At 65.1% G+C, this 14492-nt stretch overlaps 2 protein-coding genes across 5 annotated transcripts; one reads left to right on the top strand and one right to left on the bottom strand.

Moving 5' to 3' along the window:
* Nucleotides 1–1128: 1128 nt before the first annotated feature.
* On the top strand, nucleotides 1129–6539 carry FBXO39 (F-box protein 39). Of its 2 annotated transcripts, none has more exons than XM_056806936.1 (4): nucleotides 1129–1288; nucleotides 2260–3366; nucleotides 5898–6074; nucleotides 6230–6539. In XM_056806936.1, exons 2-4 carry the CDS (start codon nucleotides 2338–2340, stop codon nucleotides 6356–6358), a joined length of 1335 nt encoding a protein of 444 aa, XP_056662914.1. In that variant the 5' UTR covers nucleotides 1129–1288; nucleotides 2260–2337; the 3' UTR covers nucleotides 6359–6539. The 2 variants fall into 2 exon arrangements, with proteins under 2 accessions (XP_056662914.1, XP_056662915.1); XM_056806937.1 differs by having other exon boundaries at nucleotides 2306–3366.
* Nucleotides 6540–9142: 2603 nt separating this feature from the next.
* On the bottom strand, nucleotides 9143–14430 carry TEKT1 (tektin 1). Of its 3 annotated transcripts, XM_056806940.1 has the most exons (9): nucleotides 14302–14430; nucleotides 14053–14130; nucleotides 13239–13445; nucleotides 11934–12099; nucleotides 10990–11118; nucleotides 10594–10737; nucleotides 9847–10069; nucleotides 9456–9652; nucleotides 9143–9379 (listed from the first exon to the last, which is right to left on the bottom strand). In XM_056806940.1, the coding sequence occupies exons 3-9, from the start codon at nucleotides 13426–13428 to the stop codon at nucleotides 9220–9222; spliced, it is 1209 nt and encodes a 402-aa protein (XP_056662918.1). In that variant the 5' UTR covers nucleotides 13429–13445; nucleotides 14053–14130; nucleotides 14302–14430; the 3' UTR covers nucleotides 9143–9219. The 3 variants fall into 3 exon arrangements, with proteins under 3 accessions (XP_056662918.1, XP_056662920.1, XP_056662919.1); XM_056806942.1 differs by lacking the exon at nucleotides 14053–14130 and having other exon boundaries at nucleotides 14302–14426; XM_056806941.1 differs by lacking the exon at nucleotides 14302–14430 and having other exon boundaries at nucleotides 14053–14283.
* Between the last annotated feature and the right edge of the window lie 62 nt (nucleotides 14431–14492).

The raw sequence follows: 14492 nt of genomic DNA on the forward strand, positions 1-14492 counted from the left end.
CTGCTTGGCCGGCTCTTAACAATCCCTTCCCTTAGGAGAAGGGCCGGAACTCGCTTTCTCGCCAAGGCCAGGAGGGGGCGCTCCCAGGATCCTTCCCCCTCCCTTCTGCAGGCCTGCCTGTCAGCCAGTGGCTGGGCCAGAGATTTGCGAGACTCGCCTCTGCCGAGAAGAGCCTGGGTGGACGGAGAGCAGCGGGAGGAATCTCCCCCCCTTTTGTGGCCTCTCCTCCCCTGGAAATGAATGTACTGGTCCCCCAGAAAGCAAAGCGCTCCGACTTCTCTCCGTGCCACAACCCGGGCGGCCAACCAGCCCCAGGAACATTGCCTGGATTTTGCCCAGGCGCTTCCGGAGAACCACTGCGCACACCCCGTGGTCCCTCTGCCCCGGGGTCTCTCAGGAGCTTCCTCACACCAAGGGGCTCTGGAAATGGGGCCGAGTGTTTGGCTGGCCTTCCTCCCCCCCCCCCTTCCTACCTTTCTTCCCTCCTTTTCTTCCTTGTCTCCTTCCCTCCCTCCGTGAGAACGGAGTTAATATTCCTACCCAGATAGACATTTGGGAAAGGGTGGACGATCCCTTTCAATCCCATCCTCCCTCTAAGTAACCTGACCACGAGGTGCCGCCGCCTCCTCCCTCCCTCCCCCCCAGCCACTATCCAGGCCTAGGAGGAGGAGGAGGAGGGGTGTCACATTGCACCCACGGGCCGGGTCCCGGTCCCGAGGGCTGGACTAGGCTAGGGCGGGGGCAAAAATTCCCGACCCAGCGAGCTGACCGACCTCAATTAAGCAGGGCCCCTCCGTGCCTCGGTTTCCCCGACGGCAAGAACAGGTGGGACTTCGGCGGCCTCTCCGCCTCCTCTGAACAAAGGCCTCCGCAGGCCCTCCAACTCCTGACTCCGGCGCTCAAGCACTCCCGAACGCGGTGGGCCCGAGTCCTGCCGAGGTCTGTCCCCAAACTCCTCTGGCAGCGTCCAGGCGGCAGCCGGGCTGCCTTCCATCCTTCCTGGCCTGGGCGGGGCCATCCCTCCCCCGTGCACAGATCAGGGACCTCCAACGGTGGAGGGCAGGCCGGGCAGCGTCACAAAGGAGCCCCCTGCACCCCGGTTAGCCGTGGGCGGCTTCCCCGCCCGCCAGCTGCTGCTTGCGTGCCCGTGGGGCCCAGGGCGCACTTGACCAAGCGCAGGCGGCGGCGCCGGCCCCGGACGGAGTAGGGCCTCACACGGGAGGGGGCGGGCGCGCTCCAGCCTGCGGCGGCGGTGGCGGCGGCGGCAGCCGGACCCAGAGCGCAGCGGGTGGGTGGCAGTGGCCCCCCGGATGGGAGGGGGAAGAGCTGGGCTCCGGCCACTGGGGCTGCCACAGTCCTGTCGAGCAGCCCCGCCGCGATCCCCACTCCCTGGCCCCGCCCCGCCCCGCCCCGCCCTGCCCTCCTCAGCCCGGCGTCGGATGGGACAGAACTTCGGTTCTCGGGCCGGAAGAAAAGAAATTGGGGAGAGCCTGGGGGAGGGGCCGGCAAAGCAAGCTGCGAGTGACGCTGGGCGCCCCCCCCCCCCCCAGGAAGCTTTGCCCTTCCTTCTCCGCGTTCCTCTATCTCTGTGCGGGAGGCTCCCGGGGGGAGAGGGAGGGTGGCGGCCCGGAGCCAGAAGTCTCCGCCGCGTCTTTCCGCGGGGAAAGGAGCCTCCTGGCTGGCGGCGGGGGCCCAGCAAGCAGCTTAGGAAGGAAGCCACAGAGGCGCGGGGCGGGTGGCCAGACAGGGGCCCCGCTCCGTGCGCCAGGCCTTCTGGCGGCTCCGGGAAGAGCCACTGCGCGGGCAGCCCGCTGGCCATCTGCCCCGGCTTCCTCCAGCCTGTCTGCCCGGATCCGTCCCTCGCCAGGCTGGGAGCTCCTTGAGGGCGACAGCAAGCCGCCCCCCGCCTTTTTCTGGGATCCCCAGCACGTAGTAGGTGCTCACTAGATGTTGCCTGACTGTGGATGGCAGGCAGGCAGGGAGATCGACAGAAGGTGTGTGTGGGGGGGGGGAGCAGACCGACAGCCACCGGGGCATCGCGGCGGCAGGCGGAAGGACACTGAGGAGCCCCCGGAGGTTGGCAGCCGGCCACGGGCTCAGCCGGGGAGTAAGGGGGGGGGGGGGGAGCCGGAAGGCAGGGGAAAAGCCGAGGCGGCCACAGGGCCGGGGAAAGCTAGGACGGACGGACGGACGCGTAGGCAGCGAGCGGCCCGCGGCGCGGCAGCCAGCCCAAGAGCTTTCCCCTCGCGCTCTCCCCAGGACCCAAGTGACTCCTTATTCCCTCTTGGCGACCTGCCTCCACCAGCGGCTCCCTGGAACACCCCGCCCGATTTCCCGATGGATGAAGAGAGCGACCTGCCGCAGCCGTGCCCCGAGCAGAGCTGCTGGGCCAGCCTGCCCGACGTGTGCCTGCGCCGGGTGTTCTGGTGGCTGGGGGACAGGGACAGGTCCCGGGCCGCGCTCGTCTGCAGGAAGTGGAACCAGACCATGTACTCCGCCGACCTGTGGCGGTGCCGAACCATCACCTTCAGCGGGAGGCCGTCCCGCTCGCACGCGTCCGAGTTCGAGTCGGCGCTCTGGTACGTGAAGAAGTTCGGCCGCTACCTGGAACACCTGGAGATCAAGTTCCTGAACCCGTACAACGCCGTCCTGACCAAGAAGTTCCAGGTGACCATGCGCGGCCTGCTGTCGTGCCTGGGCAAGAGCAACAGCCGCCTCAAGTCGCTGTCCATCCAGCACCTGGAGCTGGACCGGCTGGTGTGGCGCAGCAGCATCCGCACGTCCTTCGTCAAGAGCCTGAGCTTCTTCCTGAAGAAGGTGAGTAAGCACCTGGACTACTTGAACCTGAAGGGCGCGCGGCTGGCCGTGGAGCAGGGCTGCCACGTGCTCAGCTCGCTGAGCCACCTGCGCAGCGAGAGCTTCGCGTCCGAGCTCAACCTGGAGGACTACTTCAGCCACCACCTGGCCGTGTACAGCAGCCCGCAGTTCAACCAGACCATGGCCATGTTCCGGAGCCTGGTGGTGCTCACGCTCAACTACAACTGCATCTCGGACGAGCTGCTCGAGACGCTGGGCGAGAACAACGCCAGCTCGCTCTGGACCATCAACATCAAGTGCCACATCCACGACCCGCACGGCCAGGTCATCTGGGGCATGTCGTGGGCCAAGCTGGCCAAGCACGCGGCCAACCTCAAGGTCAACTTCTTCTTCGAGCGGGTCATGAAGCACGAGCGCCTCACGCGCATCCTGCTGCAGGAGATCCCGGTCCGCAGCGTCAGCCTCCGCAGCTGCTACTTCAGCGACCCCGACTGGTCCATGCGGCCGACCCTCACCGACCTGCTGCCCACGTACCGCCACACGCTGCAGGTACCCAGCGAGGGAGGGGCGGGGTTCTCTCGGCGCGTGCCTCTGTCCTCTCTGTCTCTGTCTGTCCTCTCTGTCTCTGTCTCTATCCTCTGTTTGTGTCTCTGTTTCTCTCTGTCTCTGTCTGTCCTCTCTGTCTGTGTCTCTCTGTCTCTGTCCTCTCTGTGTGTCTCTCTGTCTCTGTCTCTATCCTCTGTGTGTGTCTCTGTTTCTCTCTGTCTCTGTCCTCTCTCTCGCTCTGTGTCTCTCTGTCTCTTGGTCTCTCTGTCTCTGTGTGTGTGTCTCTCTCTGTGTCTCTGTCCTCTCTCTGTGTGTCTCTCTGTCTCTGTCTCTGTCCTCTGTGTGTGTCTCTCTGTTTCTCTCTGTCTCTGTCCTCTCTCTGTGTCTCTCTGTCTCTGTCTCTATCCTCTCTGTGTGTCTCTCTGTCTCTGTCTCTATCCTCTCTGTGTGTCTCTCTGTTTCTCTGTCTCTGTCCTCTCTCTCGCTGTGTCTCTCTGTCTCTTGGTCTCTCTGTCTGTGTGTGTGTGTCTCTCTCTGTGTCTCTGTCCTCTCTGTGTGTCTCTCTGTTTCTCTGTCTCTGTCCTCTCTCTCGCTGTGTCTCTCTGTCTCTTGGTCTCTCTGTCTCTGTGTGTGTGTGTCTCTCTCTGTCTCTTCCCCCCCCCCCCCAGCTTCATACCCAGTGCTGCTAGCCTCTTGGCCTCAGCCAGAAAACCTGGCCTCCAGGAGCTACCTAGGTGACCGGGGCCAGTCTGTCCCTCCCTCTGTGTGAGCCTCGGTTTCCCCTTCTGGGAGCCAAAGGGATCCAAGCCCCCTCCAAGCTGTCGTCGGAGGTCTCCGAGGCTGGTGTGGTGTGGCAGAAAGAGAGCTGGCCTCGGTTGGAGTCTGGCGAGGTCCCCCCCTCCACCTGGAACCGGGCCTTTCACCCAGGGGCCACCACTGGCCTTTGGGGAACCGACCTCCCAGCTGGAAAGCCACGGACGCTAGCAAGCAGGGCCACTCCGTTCCTCTGGGGCCTTTTTATCCATGAAACACCGGCTGGCAGCCAGGGGCCGGACCAAGCGCGGGGGAAAGGACGGACGTCCCCGGGCCCACAGGCTAGAGGGAAACCACTACAGCCAGGGAGGTCTGCGCAAGGCTTCCCGTAGAAGGCGGGTGGCAGGAAACCAGGGCAGCCGGAGGCAGAAACTGGGGCTGGGGAAGGTGGGCAGTGCCAGGCCTCTGGAGGACAGCCGGCCTCTCCCTCCCGGCCGGGGGCAGTCAGAGGGGAGGGGCGCCCGCAGAAGCCACGGCGAGTGAGGAGTCAAGGATCCCACTGAGCCTGTGAGTCCGCCTCAGAGGGCGGGGGAGGGGCCAGTTTGGGGTGGGCGTGGCCTGACTGAAGAGAGCGGCAGGACGGCTTTCTCTCGGAGTTCGGTGCTCTGGGCTTTTAAGGACGGGGCCCGGGAGGGAGACGGGGTGGGATGGAGAGGGAGAGGAGGCACTTCATCCCTCCGAGTGAGGCTGGAGGGAGCCGGCTGAGGTCACGTGACGGGAGGAGGCGCCCAGCGGGGCCTCCCAAGTGAGGCTGGGGAGGAGGAGGGCAGCCCCGGGGAATCAGCAGGCCGTGCTGTGCAGGCCCGCCTGGGACTAGATGCTCCGCCACAGGTTTCACAGCTTCCCTGGGCTCTAGCAGGCACTCCAGGAGGAGGGGAGGAGGCGGGCGGTGGCAATAATCCAGGGCGGGGTTAGGGTTAGTCCCTGGAGATGGGGCAAGAGGGCCAGCGATTGGAGGCTGGAGGAGAGTGTAGACGCGACCTGGTTTACCGAGGAGTCAAGACAGGTCCGGGAGGAGAATATATATATATATAGGCCGTGCATTAAGGGCGATGGCCCGAGAGACGGCAGAGGGAATAGCAGCCATGACGAGAACCAAAAGGTGAGAGGCCCGGCCAAGGGGGTGACCATCTCAGAAAGATATGACTGGCTCCTTGAGGCAGGGAGGAGGGAGGGAGGAAGGAAGGAAGGAAGGAAGGAAGGAAGGAAGGAAGGAAGGAAGGAAGGAAGGAAGGAAGGAAGGAAGGAAGGAAGGAGGGAGGGAGGGAGGGAGGGAGGGAGGGAGGGAGGGAGGGAGGGAGGAAGGAAGGAAGGAAGGAAGGAAGGAAGGAAGGAAGGAAGGAAGGAAGGAAGGAAGGAAGGAAGGAAGGAAGGAAGGAAGGAAGGAAGGAAGGAAGGAAGGAGGGAGGGAGGAAGGGAGGGAGGAAGGGAGGGAGGAAGGAAGGGAGGGTGTCCTCGGGCTCGGGCAGTGGCCACCGGGATTTGGGAAAGAGCAGTCGGCCGGCCTTGCTCGAGATGACCCAGTTGTGCTGGCTTCGTGGCCAAGGCGGTCCGGGCTTAGCTCCTTCCTGTCCCCGCCACGCTCAGTTCTTCTCTGGGGTCTCTGAGGCCTGCGCGGCTCTCTAGCTCCTTCCTGCTCCTGGCCGTGCTGCCCCGGCAGCCTCGGCGCCCCCGCGTGTCCCACAGAGCGGGGCCTCCTTTTCTCTCCGCTCCTTTCCCAGAAATTAACCTTTGAATTCAACAACAACCACGAGTCCTTGGATGAGGAGCTTCTTCACCTCATCCTGTCCTGTGAGAAGTTGTTTTACTTCAAAATCTGGGCCTTCCTGGACGTCAAGTTTGTGGAGAGAATCCTGCAGAGTCAGGAAGAGGGCAAGTGCATGCTTCGCACCCTCAAGGTACGCCCCGCCCCCAGCCTCCGTTTCTCCGCAGGGCCCCTTCCCGGGCGGACCACGCTCAGCCTCTGGGTCCGGGGCGGGGCGGGGTCTGTCCTCCCGCGGGGCTCCGCAGTGACGTGGCCGCGGGGGCGGGGCGGGGCTTCTCTGTCGCCCAGGTGAGAATTTATACAAACAGATATGAGACAAATGAAGAGGACAGAATGTTGCGGGACATTTACCGAAAGTACAGAGACCTGATCGATACAGAGTTTAACTATTTTGTCATCGCCTACCCCATGATGTGAGGAGCACACCCGGGAGGAGAGCAGCCTCGCTGGCCTCGGGGCTCCCGAGCCCCGCCTCCCAGAGCTGCTGCCCTGAGCCTTCCCCGGGGCCCTGGCCCTCCTTCGGCCAGCGCGGACCCCTGAGTGTGGGCCAGGCACTCTCCCAGCCTCCCAAGTCCCTTTAAATGCTGTCTTTACAACAGCCTGGCTGCCGAGTGCTCTGCTTGTCGTGCGGTCTGGGCTGCCCGCTCAGCTTCGGCCCGAGCTTCTTCAGGGCGCCCCCGCCCCCCCGCCCGGTCAGTGCCCCCGGCCAGAAGGTCCGGAAGGAGGCCCCTGCGGAAAAGCAGTCCTCCCGGATCCCTGGAGATTTGTCCCTGGCCTGCGGCCCGCTGGACAGCCCTGCCTCCTCCTCGGATGCTTGCCGCGGCTTGCCTTGGGGTTCATAGCTAGATCGTCCCTTCCGGGCTGGGGCTGGCTTGGACCCAAGCTGCAGTTCAGATTGGCTTGTGTGGTCCGCTGAACCTCCCCACAAGTGGTCATTCCTCCGGGGGGGCGGGGCGAGGGACAGACAGACTGTCTGACCGTGGAGGCAGCCACACCGAGAGCACGTGCAAAGGCATCACGGTGGGTGCTGGAAAAGTAAACTGAGGCACGCGCTCAGACAGGGAGCCCTTAAAGCGGGTCAGCCAGGCTGGGGGGGGGGGGCGGGGAGCATTGGCGGCTGCTGCCTCCGGCGGACTCCAACTGTCCGACTCGACCCTGGCGGGAGAAACCCCCAAGCTGGAGGGGCTCCCCGGCTCCATTCAAAGCGGAAGGAAGAAGAGGAAGTGGAGGGTGGTGGGATGGAGCCCAGGCTGAGGCGCACCTGGGGATGGGGTTGGCCTAGTTCCGGGGCCGGGAGCCAGGAGGTGCCGGGAAGGGCAGGAAGGGGAGCCTCGGTGTACCCCCCCCCCGTCCGCGTCTGTCCACGTGGGAGTCTCGGGAGAGGGACTCTTGGTGTAGCTTAAAGAAGCGGAGGGCCAGCAGGCGAGCCCCCGGGGCGAATGGCACTAGCGGGAAAGCGGTCGGGGTGGGCGCTGGGGCCGGAAGCGGGGAAAGTAGCCCAAACCGAACCCGGATTTCCCCAGAGACGCGCCGACGTGCTGCCCCCCTTGCCAAGTACCCTGTTCGGACTCCTCAGCAATCGCTGCGGGCCGGTGGGCAGCCAGAGGCCGGCTGTCCTGCGACCGAAAGGCCCGGAGAGGGAGCCCGGCTGGTCCGTGCCACGACGGGGACAGACAGGAGAGACCCGGAGCGGGACGGGCTCAGAAGCGCTCGCTCTGGAGCCGGCCCGGTGTTTCGGCTCTCGAAGCCGGTGGGGGCTCGCACCGCCGAGGCCCCCCGGGCCGTCCCTGGGCGGGTGCTGCAGAGTCCGGGCCCCCGGGAGGCCTCGCTTTCAGGCGCTCAGGAAGCTGCCGCAGCGGCAATGCGGGGGAGGCCGAGCCTGTCCGGCTCCCTCCCGCTCGACGCCGCCTCAGCACGTCCTCCCCCAGCAAGCCCGCTTCTGCTCGCCCTCCCGGGCTCCAGCTTTGTCCAGGCCGGCCTGATGTGGCGGCTGCCCGAGCCGGAAGGGCCCGCGAGGCCGGCGCTGGGAGCTCGTGAGCGGCTCCCCGTCTCCACCCCACTGGAAGGGCAAGCAGAGACGGCCGCAGCTTCTGCTGCCTGAGCGCGAACCTTCCGGAGACTGACGGTTCCTCCGGACCGCCGCCCGGAGCTCCGGCGTGGCTGGCTGGCGGGCGGGCCGGATCCCCTTGACCTCTTCGGTAGACCCACGATGTGGGCCCGGCGGGCCTCCAGCTGGATCCTCCTCATCCCCCACTCAGTGCACTCCCCGCGCTTCAGGAGCCTGGTCTGGAGACCCCGCAGAGGACCCCTTAGATCTTCGCTGGGATTGCGGGCAGCACCCTGGGGTGCCCGATCCACACGTTGGGTGCCATCAGCAAGCCCTTCCAGCCGAGCACTGCAGAAGAAAGCAGTGATCGCGGGAGCCAAACGGCAACGGCCTTCGGGCTATCTTCTGCCCCCGGCAGGGCCGCAACGGGAAACAGCGTGCTCAGGGCCCAGCCTGGCCAAGCTGGGCCGAACGCAGTCCGCTCCTATGGGAGGGCCGGCAGCCCTGCGCGCCACGGACAGGCTGAAGCGGCATTTTCCAGCCGAGCCTTTCCGCCTTTCTCAGGGGGCCGCTGCGCCCGCCGTCCTCCCGGGGTTTCCGAAGCTGCCCCGCCCGGCATCGCTGGCACAGCCGGGAGCTCTCCGGGATGGGCCTCGGCCTCCCTGCAGCCAAGGCGGTGCCCCGCTTAGGACTCCCGGGGCCATTTCTACACTAGCAGAGGAGCTCCCGGGGCGGGCCGGGTTCGACTGAGAAGTGCTCGCGGGGGGAGCTGCCACCAGGGCGGGATCAAGGCTGGGCTCCTCCCGCGCCCCCGCCCCCGCCCGTCCCTCCCTTTCTTCGAGGCCATCCCCCGCCTGCCTCTCCCTGGGGGTCCGCCACAGGAATCCCGGCTCCAGAGCCAAAGGGCCGCTCCCTTCGGCCTCGGGGGAGAGGGGGGCGCCGCTTAGCAGCCCCGACCTGCCGCCTCCTTGGATAGGGCCCAGACGGGCGGCCCCTCCCCACCCTCCGGCCCGTCCCGCGACTCAGGTGGCCGGAGCCGGTGGCTCTCCCACAGCGGTCCCAGAATTCCCGGGTCCCGGGGTTCGAGCCCGAAGGCGGCTCTCCCGGGTCAGCAGTTCCCCGCCCCGGGCCGGCTCAAGGCATGGACTGGCAGCTTTATGACTTGGTTTAATAAACATCTGAAATCTATCATTATCCTAGCGGGCCGCCTCCTCCCGGCTGGCCTCCGGCCTCAGAAATCGTAGTACTGAATAGACTTTCTCATCTGCATGCAGAGAACCTCGTCGATGTACAGCGAGTTCTCCTTCACCTGGATCTCCTCCTGCAGGGAGAGCTGCCTCCGGTAGAGCCCCTTCAGCTCGATCTCCGCTTGAGCGAGCGTGTCCTTCAGCCTGAGGAGGGACCGAGCGATGGGCGGGGAGGCCCGGCCCCTCGCAGGACCCCGGCCCGCCCCGGCCCGCCCCTCACCTGCCCACGTTGCAGGTGATCTCCTGAACCTCCCGGATGAGCCGGTACTGCACGCTGTCCCGGCACAGCTCCACGTTGGGCCGGTGCCGCCTGGACTCCAGGCGCGTGTGGGCCACTTTGGCCGGCCCCTCTTTGTCTTGGATGGCCTTGCTCAAGGTTCGCACGTTCTTCTCCTGGGCCGCGATCTCCTCCATGATCTGAGCCGAAGCACTAGGGGGAGTGACTCCTGCCCGCGGCCTCCGCCTCCCTCCGCCCCTCCCTCGTGGCCCCCCAGGAGCCGCCCATCATCCACAGTCCGCGGTCTCCAGCAGGGAGACCCCGCCCCCTCCCCCTCCCTTCTCTGAGCCAATGAGGCCGCCGGGAGGACCGTGGCCCCGCCCCTGCCCGATACCTTGGTGAGGTGAGTGGTCAGCTTCTCCTTGGCCTCTTTGGTTTCCTTGATCTGGGTTTGGAAGGCCTGATTCACCGCCTCGAACTGCTTGCGCAAGTCGTTGGCCGTCTGAGACAGGATCCTGTCGATCAAGGCCTCCAGCGCCAGCGAGTTGTTCCTCTGCTGGTCGGCCTTCTCCACGTTCATGTTGGAGAACTCCAGCCAGTCGTCCACACTCACTGAGCTGGAAGAGAGGCCACGGCAGGGCCCTCCAGAGGCTGCTCCCTGGAGCCTCCCCTTGGCACGTGGCCTGCATCAGCCACTGGCCCGGCAGCCCCCACCACCACAAAGACCCCCACCATGGCCCCCGAGAGGGACCGGCAGAGGCCTCTTTCTCATGGGGGGCCACTCAGACCCCAAGTTTGTCCCACGCTGGGCCACAGCTGCCCTCTCACCCTGCCATCCCACTGGGCCCATGTGCAGGTGTTCCCCCACTTCCTGCAGCCCTCCTGCCTCCACGTCCACAAAGGGCCCCAGGGCCAGGGCAGACCCTGCCCCGAAGCAGCTGGCTCTACACCAGCCAGAGCAGGAGGAAAGGAGACCTGGTAAGGCGAGCCAGCGCAGCCCCGGCCTCCATTGCCTGCTCCCCTGGAGACACTGGCTGGAGAGCTTGCGCTCAGAGAAGCCTGGGCTCGCCTCCGGGCATCCCTGCCAGACCAGCTGGGCCAGAGTGGGCCAGGCCCTCCTCCCACCCGCCCGCCCGCGTACTTGGGCTCAATCCGGACAGGGTTGTTGGCATAACAGATGTCAGGGTTGTTGTTGGTGAGTGTCGAGCAGAAGTCCTCGATGGTCAGAGCCACGCATTTGTCCTCCAGGTCCTTCTCCAGGTTGTACCTGGAGGCTCGGTTCAGCCTGGACGAGGCCGGAATCTCACACACAGGTCTGGCTTTGGGGGCCCCTCCAAAGGGGGTCGAGCCCCTGCTGCCCTCCTCGAAGGGGCCCCAGAACACCAGCCGGGGAGAGGGAGCTTCCCAGACATTCCCAAAGGAGGAGAGGCCACAGAGCCAGGAAGCCTCCAAGCTGGGACTTGCACTGGGGTCCTGCCTGCCCGGGCCAAAGGGGATCTGAGCAGTGGCAGGGCAGGCCGCCCTCCTCCCTCCATACCTGAGCTGCTCCCCAGTCTCTTCCAGGGTGCGCTGGAGCAGGGCCAGGACCCCCTGCAAGACCTCGGACTCCTTGTACAGCTCCCGCTCCACCTCGTCTTGCACCAGGTCGATGCCAAAACGCTTGTCCCTGACCAAGAAAAGGGAGGGGCAGCCAGTGGCTTCCCTGTGAGCACCTGGGCTCCAGGAGGGCAGGCAGGACTGCGTGGAGAAAGGGAGAAGGCCCTGGGCTCCATGAAGCTGAGCCAAGACCCCCTTCCTTCCCGGCAAGCCCCTCCCAACCCTGGAAGAGAAAAGCTTGGGGAAGTCCCATTATGGGGGCACCTCTGCACTCTCTGTCTCTGTCTCTCTCTCCCTCCCTCTCTCTCTCTCTCTGTCTCTCTCCGTCTCTCTCTCTGTCTCTCTGTCTCTCTGTCTCTCCGTCTCTCTCTCTGTCTCCCTCTCTCTCCCTCTCTCCCTCTCTCTCTCCCTCTTTCCCTCTCTCTGTCTCTCCCTCTCTCCCTCTCTGTGTCTCTGTCTCTGTCTCTCTCTGTCTCTGTCTCTCTCTCTCCCTCCCTCTCTGTCTGTCTCTCTCCCTCTTTCCCTCTCTCTGTCTCTCCCTCTCTCCCTCTCTGTGTCTCTGTCTCTGTCTCTCTCTCTCCCCCCTCCCTGTCTCTCTCTCTCTCTCTCTCTCTCTCTCTCTCTCTCTCTCTCTCTCTCTCTCTCTCTCTCTCTCTCTCTGTCTCTCTCTCTCCCCCCCCTCTGTCTCTCTGTCTGTCTCTCTGTCTCTCTGTCTCTCTCTCTCCCTCTCTCTCTCTCCCTCCCTCTGTCTCTCTCTCTCTCTGTCTCTCTCTCTCCCCCCCTCTCTCTCTGTCTCTCCCTCTCTCTCTCTGTCTCTCTCTCTCTCCCTCTCTCTCTCTCTCTCTCTCTCTCTCTCCTCCCCTCCCTCCCGCTTCTGTCACCCACCGATACTCGATACACTTGTGGATAATGTACAGGGGCTCCTGGTATTTCTCGATGGCCTTCTCCAGCCTCGTCTTAAAGGTGAACAGCGCTTCGGTCTCCTTTAGAAGCTGGTCCAGTTTGTCATCTAATTCCTTCTTCCAGAACTTTATTTCGTCAAGTCTTTGCTCTGCAGGACACACGCGGAAGGTTGTGCAGTCAGTGACTTCCGTCGGAGCCCTGCTGGGCTGCCTGCCCGGCGTCTCAGAAGGAAAAGGCCTCTCCTGTGCCAGCAGGCTTTGGGCCTCAACCCTCAGAGGCTCCCTCGTCGCCCTTATTTGTCCCAACCAATATGTCAGACCAGCCGTGCCTTCTCGAACCCGGGCTCGGTAATGATGGGTCCTCGTGTCTGTCTTCAGCCTTCCTGGCCGCTGGCCTGCCAGACCCTCCACCTCGACGGGAAATCCCAGGCGAGGGTAACCCCAGTGTCTGTGTCTACACCTCCCGGGGATGCCCCTCCGAATCAGGGTCTCTGTGCTCCCAGGCAGGAGACAAGATGCCCCATGGGAGGCCACCTGGCTGCCCTGAGCGGCCCCTTCCACTTTGGGCCAAAGTGTGGCCTGGCCCAGCCTCTCTCGGCCTTCTCTTACGATGTCCCGTCCCAGTTTACCCCCCCCCCCGGGCCAGCTGGAACAAGCCTCAGCCCTTCTCCCCAAGGTGCACCCAATGGGTGAGGCCCTTCTCGGGGCCCCTGGGGCATTCTGCCCACCAGCACCACAAGGACCACCTTTCCAAGGAACCTCTTTGCCTGAGTCTTGTCACCACCCAGCAGGAAAATCTGGCCTCTGAGTCTTATCGCCCAGGCTAGCTCTGCCCTTCCTGCCTCAGTCTCCCGCCTGTGCCCTATGTGCCAGCAATGCCAATGCCCCCCATGCCGCTCCATGCCCTCCCTCCCCTTCCCAATGCCACCTCCTCCAGGGAGCCTTCCTTCCCTGATTGTCTCCCTTTCCCGAGCCTCAGCGCTGTCCGGACTGCAGGCTCTCCTCCCTGAGGAGTCCCTCAGAGCCGCCCCTCCTGGGTGCTTCTGTGTGTCAGTGCCCGGCGGCAGCCTGCCCCCAGCCTGGAAGGGCTTTCGTCTGGGCCCCCCAAGGCCCGCAGGCCACCCCCGAGTGCTTGGATTCTGTCGTTGGCCATGAACAAACCAGCAGATTAATGGGGGCTTCGGGGGGCCAAAGACCTCCACGGAGCCGAAATTGCGACTCCAACACGGCGCTCGTGTCCAGCTGGGCCCCCTGCCTGGGACGCCCCCCAGGCAGCCCCCGGCCTCACCGATCTTCTTGTTGACGTCGCTCTGCGTCCTCTGGGTGCTCTTCTCGATTTCGTCCACCAGCCGCTGGCTCTCGGCCACCAGCCGCTCGGACCTGGAGCGCTGAGCTTCGGCGCTGTTGTACTGGTTCTTGTTGGAGATGTGCCACTCTGGGCCCAGGAACTTGGGAGCCGTCTGGAGCAGTTTGGCCATGGCGGCTCTCCAGGGGCCTGGAGGGAAGAAGCTTCCGCCATCAGGGGCCGCTCCGCTCCCTCTTCCTCGAGCCTTTGGGGTCCTTTACGGCCTCGCCCGGCCTCCAACCACACACACCCTCCTCACCTCCTCCACGAACCCTCCCGCCTTTGCTTGGGACAGTCCTAAGTCTCTCCCCGACCCATCCTTCAAGGCCTACCTAGCGAAAAGCTACCTCCACCATGAAGCCCTCTCTGATTCCCTCCATGGGAAATGGCCTGCTTCCTGGGGGGCTTGCGGGCCCCTTCTGGAACACTCTCGGAGCCCACTGCCCTGCTAGTCTGGGGCGGCAGACATTGCACTTTCCCACGTCCGGCTGGGGGGGGGGGCTGCCAGAAGGCCCAGCCCATGGAGGGTCTGGAGCAGAGGGCTGCGGCCCGGCGGGGTTCGGGAGAAATGGCCTGGCCGCCAGGGCAAAGGGGAAAGGGCGATCCCAGAGGGAGGGGGGCCGGCGCAGCAGGGGCTTCGGCTGCCAGGAGTCGGGAGAAGCTCGGAAGACTACAGGGGCCGCCCAGTGACGGCAGCCAGCCCCCAGGAGGCGCGGTGCAGCCTGGGACGCCCCTCCCGCCCCCTCCGCGCCCTGACCTGGCCGCAAGGCAGCTCGCTAGACCCCAAATCACGGCAGCCAGTGGCGCCCGGCGTCCCGGCGAAGAGGAGCACAATCTGGCACGCAAGAGAGAAGAAATGGTGCTGCCCGGAGAGCGGGGCCGCCCGCGGGCTCCCCACCGGGCCCTGCTCCGGCTTCCGCCTTTTCCCACACCCCGGGCACAGGAGGGAGGGGGAAGGAGCTCTCTGGGCGCCGCAGCCCCTCCTCACAGGCCCCTCGGGCCTTACCCAGGCGCGCTGAGGAGCGCACTGTCCGGAGCTGCCCCGGCGTCTGCCACCCCGGCCGCAAACACTCTGGTCGCCATGGTAGCCGGGAACGCGTCTCCCTGGCAACCGGGTCTCGTTCCAGTCTCGGAGCGCGCCTCTCGCGCGAAGCCGGGCAGAGGCAGAAACGCAGCCTGTGGGGGCCTCAGTTTACG

This window comes from Monodelphis domestica, chromosome 8 (assembly GCF_027887165.1).
Source record: "Monodelphis domestica isolate mMonDom1 chromosome 8, mMonDom1.pri, whole genome shotgun sequence".
Taxonomy (NCBI): Eukaryota; Metazoa; Chordata; class Mammalia; order Didelphimorphia; family Didelphidae; genus Monodelphis; species Monodelphis domestica.

Excerpts from the sequence above, each read along its gene's own strand:
- FBXO39 (XM_056806936.1), top strand. The coding sequence starts at position 2,338 with ATGGATGAAGAGAGCGACCTGCCGCAGCCGTGCCCCGAGCAGAGCTGC. Across the intron at positions 3,367-5,897 it reads CGTACCGCCACACGCTGCAG|AAATTAACCTTTGAATTCAA; the intron begins GTACCCAGCGAG and ends CTCCTTTCCCAG. Across the intron at positions 6,075-6,229 it reads GCATGCTTCGCACCCTCAAG|GTGAGAATTTATACAAACAG; the intron begins GTACGCCCCGCC and ends TCTGTCGCCCAG.
- TEKT1 (XM_056806940.1), bottom strand. The coding sequence starts at position 13,428 with ATGGCCAAACTGCTCCAGACGGCTCCCAAGTTCCTGGGCCCAGAGTGG. Across the intron at positions 12,100-13,238 it reads CGACGTCAACAAGAAGATCG|AGCAAAGACTTGACGAAATA; the intron begins GTGAGGCCGGGG and ends TGTGTCCTGCAG. Across the intron at positions 9,653-9,846 it reads TGACCACTCACCTCACCAAG|ATCATGGAGGAGATCGCGGC; the intron begins GTATCGGGCAGG and ends GCTTCGGCTCAG.